General features: G+C 38.8%; 1 protein-coding gene across 1 annotated transcript; it reads right to left on the bottom strand.

Annotated features, from left to right (window-relative positions):
• Positions 1 to 4,965: 4,965 nt before the first annotated feature.
• LOC110842294 (histone H1.1-like) lies at positions 4,966 to 5,400 on the bottom strand. The gene has a single exon (XM_022088002.1). The coding sequence runs from the start codon at positions 5,398 to 5,400 to the stop codon at positions 4,966 to 4,968; it is 435 nt and encodes a 144-aa protein (XP_021943694.1).
• Between the last annotated feature and the right edge of the window lie 3,800 nt (positions 5,401 to 9,200).

Genomic DNA, 9,200 nt, shown 5'->3' with positions numbered 1-9,200 from the left:
TCAAATTGTACACAGCATGGAAATCAGACTTTCTTTAAATTTATAACGTTTACATGGGCCCCTCCTCAGTACCTTTGCTCGCCATATCCTGGACTCAACAGTAAGTTTGGAACAATTGTTGACATGAGGTAAATAAATATATTTAAATTAATATTGTCACAATTTACAAGATAAATATTTGCAGCTGCGACAAAAGGGAATGCAAAGGAATCCACATTCGTCCTGTCACAAGATTCGCAGGCCACGAGAATGCTGTCTGCAAACGCCACGGCCCAATTAGCTACGATCTACATGATATCCCTCTGTTTAGCTGTTTTATTATAATTTTAGTTGCTGTAATAATTACGGGCATTCACTTGACTAGTGCTATTACTATGCGTAATCTTCGTCGGGATCGACAAAAGCACTGCTCAACTGATTGCAACAAAATATATTTAGGATCAATGGAATGTAATAATTAGTTTTTTGTCTGTATTGCTACAAATAAATAAATTCGGATAGATTGTACCGTGTTTGGAAATACATACGAGATTTTGTGCATGAATATTTCAAAATCTCGTTTGTATTTCCAAATGTAAGTGCATGAGCGATAGTAGGAATCAATTGGCCACCCGATCCCGTCGCCCTGTTTGAGTGCATCGTATCCCGTCTCCATTACCGTGCATTTAAAATGGCGTCTATTTAGGTACTTAAAATGCATATGTATGTTGCTATTGGTTGGTGATGAATTGTGGTGGTGGTGGTGAGGGGTGGCGAGGGTAAATGTGCTGATGGATGTTGGTCTGTGAGGGTGGTGTCGCCGGGGGGCAGTGCTGCTCCCCCTGGCAGTGGGTGTGGTCATGGTCATGATTCTATTTACTATTGTATAGTAATATGGTAGGATACATGATTTACATTTTATTATATGGTTTATTTGTTCTTTTAGTGCGTTTTTTGCGAGCCTTTACAGTAATTTCAGTTCTCTCGTTAGGTTTAAGACAAATAGCCCATCCCGTGGTGGGTTGAAGGGTGTAACCATCATTGTGAACTTCCTGGGGGTATTTTGTCAATTTCTACGATTGGCCATGGTCCCTGGGGGTCAACAATGTTCCCATTCCACATTCTGAGTATGTTGTAATTCCCTGAAAATTTGTTTAATATTGAGCTATGCATATTCAAATTAATCATTTCATGTACATATGTACCTTGCCTTTTTCCATCCTCATCAAAAACACAAAAAGCAGTGATCCATCCTGACAAATACGATGGTCCAGAGCCTCCAGCATGTCGGTTGCAAATTTTTTGCCAAAACTCCACATCAGGTTTGCCCATTTTAGCTAAAATAAACTGCTCTAAGATTGGAGCCAGCATATCAAACCACCAAGTCAATTCGTATTCTTTCAATTTGTCAAGCCTTTTCAAAATATTCTCCCAGTCATTGACGGTGCCCTCCAGAGTAACGTTAGGAATTCCACAACACATACAGAATTTGTTGTCAAAATATTTTTTCATGGTGGCCATAAATACTACTCCACGAGCTACCAGGTCATCCTGAGTGGTGGTAGAGAATGAAGGCAGGGCCCACGCTTTGACGGATGGGTCAACCAGATTTTCGTCGATCTTCTCCGACATGAGTTTTACAAAGAGGTCATACGATGCGGTTCTTAGGTTCCCTCCCATATGGACTACCAACTCTCTTTTGCCTTCAAAATTTACAAATTTGCGTCTGAATGTTTCTGCTGATTGACTTATGTAAAAAGAGAACTGGATTATTAGAGCTGTCCAAATGTCATCTGGTCGTAATACAAGGTTATGGTGGCGGTTGTAGCAAGTGAGCACCGTATCCACAAATCCGTTTGACACAATTTGAGTTTTTGCAGGGAAAGCAGATCCTTGCAGTGTCTCTGTGCAGTTGTTCCTACGGAATTGATCACTTTTGCGAACCAACGCCAAAGTTTCCCCACTCAATTTATCAAGGCGTTCATATTTTTCGTATCTTTCAGGCTCTTTATCTGAAACGCGAAACTTGAGTGAATTCATTGTTGCAACTCTTAACTTATATTTATATAATCGCAATTAATTTTGTGATATTTTGTATAATCGTGGGAGAGGACAGAAGGACTGATACACGATAGAAATTTGAACAATTGAGGCAAAGTCCAAATACGTACTGACTAATAATCTTTGCTAGCATGGTTTTATATGCAATGAAAAACGTTTATTTAGTTCCGGTTGTTGGTGATCGCTCATGCACTTACATTTGGAAATACAAACGAGATTTTGAAATATTCATGCACAAAATCTCGTATGTATTTCCAAACACGGTACAATCTATCCGAATTTATTTATTTGTAGCAATACAGACAAAAAACTAATTATTACATTCCATTGATCCTAAATATATTTTGTTGCAATCAGTTGAGCAGTGCTTTTGTCGATCCCGACGAAGATTACGCATAGTAATAGCACTAGTCAAGTGAATGCCCGTAATTATTACAGCAACTAAAATTATAATAAAACAGCTAAACAGAGGGATATCATGTAGATCGTAGCTAATTGGGCCGTGGCGTTTGCAGACAGCATTCTCGTGGCCTGCGAATCTTGTGACAGGACGAATGTGGATTCCTTTGCATTCCCTTTTGTCGCAGCTGCAAATATTTATCTTGTAAATTGTGACAATATTAATTTAAATATATTTATTTACCTCATGTCAACAATTGTTCCAAACTTACTGTTGAGTCCAGGATATGGCGAGCAAAGGTACTGAGGAGGGGCCCATGTAAACGTTATAAATTTAAAGAAAGTCTGATTTCCATGCTGTGTACAATTTGAACACCACTCATCAATGTATAGTGTTCGATTATCCCCACATACGATGGGGATAATCATCAAAAAAATGAAAAACATTAAAATCTACTCAAGAGTCGGGTACAACAGCGTTGATTATTCAATAGATTATTTGATCCTGCTTTAAGAAAACGAGCAGATTTGTAGAATTTTTTCACTATCCTATCATTAATTTCGGGAGAGGATCCAAACTGCTCTACAATTTGATCAAGACTGAAGCCGCTCGCCCTATGAACTAAAAAATATATAACGTAGAGACCACAGTAATTGCTGGTAAGGGATTGGAGACTTTTTGAGTTGCTGTGTTTTACACGGAACGGCAGATCAAAGTTGTATTCATTCGCACTCTTCCCATAGCTACACCTGTTTGAAACAAATCTTATCTGCTAATCTCTTCATGCTCAAAAACGTTGAACCGCTCACCAGAAATCTGAAACGACCTCGAAATTATTAACATACGTAAACAGCCCGGTCCAATGTTCTCCTGGCTTCCCCCTAAGCACAAAATGGTTTAGGACCAACACATAAAAATAAATATTTAAATAATCTCACGTTGGATGCGTGTTTACACATACTGCGGATGGATATTCTGAGAAAAGCCTAATTTTATATAACTTGTCGGACGGTAGTACGTCAATTTTTGAAATTTGATTTGGTTGTAGCAAAAATTGTAGGCAGCACTTTATTGATGTCGTATCCATTATTAAATTATTGAGTGGTCAGTGTAAATGTTTCGGTGCTCGTCGATTTGAATTAACCCTAAATTGACAAATTAAATTTAAATTTTTAGCCCAAATCTCTTAAGTCGTTGAGGTAATTACCTTGAGTTTTTCCAATAGCTAAAAGTCGGACTGCTGCAGCTAATGGTCTGCTAAATGTTAGCTGAAGCTTAAGTTGACCATTTAATTCTCTGCTGAATCCACCCTCTCCTGTCGGAGTCAGTTGATATACTAACATAAAGCAATTTTCAATAAATTCTTTTCTGCTTAAACTATGTCCATTTTCAGGATTTGTCATAGCTGAGAGCATCATGTGATAGGCGGTCAGATAGTTGTCGTTATTTGGGTCAAACTTTATTTGATTATACAACTTCACATCTCCGTGAAATTGTTAAATTATGTTTTGTATATTTATAAAGTGAGAATAAAATCGCTATTACTTGAATGAAATTTGTACCCGCAGTTTTATTTTTATTATCACTTTTCGTTTCATCGTTGTGCACTTTTGTATATGTACAAAGAACGATTTTATCTCAAATTATGGCACTCCTCAAAACACTCCTTTAGTGAAATGTAGTTTGGCTGAACTCAACTCGAATGTTCCAAATGATGATCGGCTTTTATCTTGAAAAATTGTTTAGTGGTATTAATCAAATGCAGTGGAATCCACCAAACTTTGCATAACTGTTTATAAGCATTCCCACAGCAACATACTAGCTCTCGTCCACAAAATGCCATCTACATACATACATATCGTCGTACTAATAAAGACCAAACACTGCAGTGGAGATGCTCGCATAATTCTTAGTCGCACATTTACTCCAGGAATTAGCATTCTGATCGAGTCAAAAATACTATCGCTAATCTTGGCAACTACTTCACATTGTTTGCTTGATCTAGTCAGAGCTACCCGCTCGGAGAAATTTGCATTTGTTGTAGTAAAGCTGTCCGCCTTGTTGTCGCGATAAAATAGAGATTCACTCAAATTTGTCTCTTGAAACCCCTTGCTTGTAGATAATAACTGTTCGACAGATGATTTGTAAGGATAAAAATGTGGCGATTGTGTTACATTTGTTCCGTTCAAAAAGACGTTGATACTTTCAAACATTTGACAACTAAATTGCTGTCCTGGTCCTACTAGCTTAGCCGTTGTAGTTAAATTTTTCCCATCCGCATCAAGAATACGAAATTTAGCGTAGATATAGCTATCAGCTAACGAAATATAGTAGAGGTCACTCCTTGGAATTTCAATATCAATGGGCAATTGCCAGTCTTCTTTAAAGCTTGATATGCTATGACACTGGATGTAATGTTCATCAAGGATACTTACATCTGAAGGCCAAAGAGAAAATATGTCTAAACTTTTCCTAATTGCCTTGTCACTCCCCGAATACGTGGGTAGTTCTGACTCCATTGTGGTTTAGCAAGTTTTTCGTTTAACTCTTGGACAAGGACAAGCCTTCTTTGGTGAAAGCCGCTTTCTCTTTTGGGGTGCTTTCTTTTTATTAGCTTTGGGTTTGGAGGTTTTTGATTTAGCTCTTATCTTGGAGTTTGTCTTCTTCTTTGGATTAGTCTGCTTCCTCTTTTGCTTTATCTTTTTCTTCTGGACAGGTTTTTTCACCCTTGTTAACTTTGGTTTAATAATTTTGGTGAGAACTGTGGATATTTTATCTTTTATGCGGGTGGATCGTCTTGGAGTTTTCTTGCGCCCACTACCTTCCTGCTCAGGCTCTTCCAACTGACTGCGAATTTTTCCCCTCCCAACTTGACCTTTTGCTTTATTAAAACGTTTCTTGAATGGTAGCGAAATTCCTGGAAAGTGAACGAGGTCCAGCCTTCCCCCAGATTGAGCCATTGTTCCAGGTAAGCGATCGATATAACAGGTATGGTCTTCTAAGCAAAAAACTTGCCTTTCTTGCATTAAAAACGTTGCCTCCTAAAATGTAACACCGCAGTACTGGGATGTGACAAAGTTGAAATTGGCACAAAATTCTCGTCACAAATCCGAACTCGAATACTGGTCTCTTCTGACAACTGGTAGATACTGAACTAAATCAAAATTAATTTAGTGTTGCAGATTTATAGTGGCTGGGCGAAAAATAATGCGCGAAACTTGGGAAACGTTTTGTCCAAAACGCTGACTCTCTATAATGTCCAGTAGAATATATAGTTGGCCTGCTGCCGGTGAGTCTGGTAAAATAATTTCTGGTGACACTGGAGGGTTATCTTCGGGAATTGTTTCCACAGGAACTGCCCACTCAACGTTTTCTCTTTCGAACTCGAAATTGTCTTCTAAATTCAACTGACGATTTAGATATGTAGTGAGCTTGAATTTTGCACCGGGCGTTCTTATTCTAACTGATGCCTGGTTCTCGTCCCCCAAAAGAAATCCAATGCTAACCCCTTCTGCAGCTAATTTTAACACCAAATCTTGTCCCAAAGCCTCGATATCATACTCTTCTGGCTCAGTCAACTGAATATCAAATGTTTGATTTCTCCACAAGTACATAAATACGGTCGCACCAACGTTTAGCAATGAGTATGCAGATTTTACATCCTCAGAATCCAGGGATTTGTCCGACATGTAATTGCCTTGACGGAAGATTGATTCCTCAAATCCCAGTATGGCTCTCAAGTCTTCGGATATTTCAATAATTGCACCATCACCCAATTTTAGCACTCGCAATTCTATTGTTATTATTCCACCTTTTACAATTTGATTTAAGGTAGCCTCAAACTGCTCTGATCTAAACGCCTGCAATTCCTCGTTAAGTTTAGAAACGAATGAATTAATTAATTGATTGGGCTGTCGAGAGTATTTAATTTGCATTATTTCCTCTTTCTTTGTAGCACTGACAATTCCATTTGCTGGAATTCCACCTAGGAATGTTCGTATCTTAAGTGTTGGAGGAGGAGAAGGGGGACGGACTTGGGGCGCTTGAGGGTTATTTTCGTCAAAAAAGGTAAGACTGACGAGACCCACCTCGAGCGGATATCCTGCTGATATAGGGCTCGCAAGATAATTTCGAAAATCGCTACCCGTGTTCTCAGGATAATATTCCAATGAGGTAGTGCTAAAGAGGCTAGAATAAAAGCTGGTTGATTCCATTATTTTGGGGCTGGGAACTTGAGAAGGTCCTGTTCTAGGAAACTACCTTCAATGGGTCTGTTCTCGGCGTCCTCCAGTTTGTAACTATATGAATTTGATCGTCTTACAACTAGTGTTATCCTCATTATCTCCTTGCTATAATTAGCGTGATATCTGTAATACAAACGTTCAGTGAGCTGCTATTTATATAAATACAATTATATGCATAAAGCTTACCCCTTTTCAAAAATAAGTTTCGTTCTTGCAACACGACAGTAATCTCCAACTTTCAGCTTTGGTTTCGGGATTTTATCAAAATTCCTGATTACGTCATCAAATAACGTCTGGTAGACTTCGCCAGCATTATCATTAGTCACATCAATAGGCCTCCTCTTAATTCTGGAGTGATAAGTGGAGTTTAATGATTTTTCAACTTCGTCAACCTTGTCAATCCATACATTTCTTTTTCTTTCTGTAAATATCCTTTGAAATCTGGCCTTGATGTCGCGAATTTTTCTCTCTGCAAAAGCGGATTTTCTTGGCGAAAATGTTGCATAACTTTTCACGTTGTTATCTTTCATAAACTTGATATAGAGTGCACTCCCGGTTGCCTTTTCTCTGTCCCACCAAATATACCATGGCGCTCCATGCTTTTTGAACACGGACCTCAGAGCTTCAACAATATCAACTGCAGATTTTCGTTTTATGGGCCTCAAGTAACACATTTTACTAAATATATCGCAAATAACTAAGCAATATGCAAACTTCCTATTACTATTTTTTAGCTTGGAGTAATCAATTAGGTCTGAAGCAAAACAGAATCCAGGAAATCCTGAAATTACTCGAGGGAATGTTTTTCTCCTTGGCGTCCCTTGGTGAATTGATGCAGCTTCAAGAGATAGCAAAGCCTCTTTCACATCCTGTGGGTTTTTGAATCGAGGTTGATTTTTAATAAACGTCCTGATTGAACTAAAGGATCCTGGCTCACTCGAATCCAGCCACGTCCTTTGAATCTCGGCTTTGTCCATCGCAAATTTCACACACACTCATTTGATGATGTTACGAGTAATTGCTTCAGTTTCAAGGTTACTTCCGGCTTTGAGTCAATTGCCTGCTTTTCTTGCTTGGTCAATTCAGACCTGTAAAACTGAGCGTTAAATACACATTCAATTAATGAATAAAGCTGACTCCTCGTCACACTCAATATTAAACTCTTGCGGGTTTTATTTAGCTTTGCTTTCGAAAATTCACATAAAAAGTCAAAATTATTTGATAAACGCTCCATTTTATATATCCTCAAATTTCACCCATGGCAGAGTGTTGGGAAAATCTGGGTCTGCGTCCTGCGTAAAAGAGGTCTTTACATGTTGATTACTAGATGTAAATTGAGCATTTAAATGTAACCTACTGGCAACTTTATCCTTTTGATTTGGGGGTGACCAATCTCATTTTGCGCTTCCACTGAAGGGGTCAGCGATACTCTATCCTCGGCCGCTGCGAGAGGCTGAACCTTGCTGTTCTCCCCCAATAACCCTTCTTGCTCGAGCCTCTCATACAACGTTTCGGGGATTACCCGGACAATGCTGCTCATGGTTTGGTCTTGTTTTTTTAGGGGAACGTAGAACTTGAGGTCCGACTTTTTGTCTGGATCGACAAACAGAAAGTTTCGTAGTCTCCAACGATCCGACTGATGAATTGAATGGTCGACGACTAGCACACCAAATTTCTTACTCGTCGTGGCATCCAGATAGCTCTGGAGGAAAAATTCCCCTGTTTTGGGAAGTAGTTGTCGTCCAAACGTTTGGATTTGTACGCGGTCTCGATTATTTGTCATCAGTCCGGTCATTGTGGAATTTAGTGCAACTGTTCGGAGCCCCTTGGCGTATAGGTTATGCAATAGTGCAATGCATGTGCATTTTAAGTGTGTGCTCATATGTATCCAAAATGCTGTAATGTATGCTGACCCCCTCGTTGTTTCAAAGATTTGTTGGAGGTCATCGTAGATAATGACCGAGTTCCTGGATATTTTTATAATATCTTCCAAATAGATTAAACTGTCTACATGAAGAAAAACTATTGTTGGGTCCCTACAAATGCATCACAAATGAAAACAATGTAAAATACATACCAATGAAATAAATAAAATCAAGCAAACCTCTCTTGCAGTACATCAAAGTCACCTTCCTGTCAATGTATATAAATATAAACACACAAATCAAATGTGCAAGAGAATGCATTGTCCTTTAATTGCAGCAAACGTAAAATCAAACTGGACTTCCCCATACCGGCCGCCCCCACCAACACTATTCGTCCTGGATGCTGCAGAGTTACGTCTATTTTCTCCAGTTTACAAACTCGGCGACCTCAAACCATAATTTCTCTGATTGACAAATTCCAACTAGAGCAAATTGTAGTAGTTTACACTTTTATAAAGTGACTTGCACATGTGCAAAGTTAAAACGTTTTAAAATAGCATGATAATAACATGACATTGCGTCGGACATGCGACCACGTGACCAACGAGGTGCATGAAAAATTATGCCAATAAAAAGTTAACGAATATGCAA

Source organism: Folsomia candida, unplaced genomic scaffold, assembly GCF_002217175.1.
Source record: "Folsomia candida strain VU population unplaced genomic scaffold, ASM221717v1 Fcan01_Sc001, whole genome shotgun sequence".
NCBI lineage: Eukaryota > Metazoa > Arthropoda > Collembola > Entomobryomorpha > Isotomidae > Folsomia > Folsomia candida.
This window is presented reverse-complemented; position numbering and strand designations above follow the sequence as displayed.

Excerpts from the sequence above, each read along its gene's own strand:
- LOC110842294 (XM_022088002.1), bottom strand. The coding sequence starts at position 5,400 with ATGGCTCAATCTGGGGGAAGGCTGGACCTCGTTCACTTTCCAGGAATT.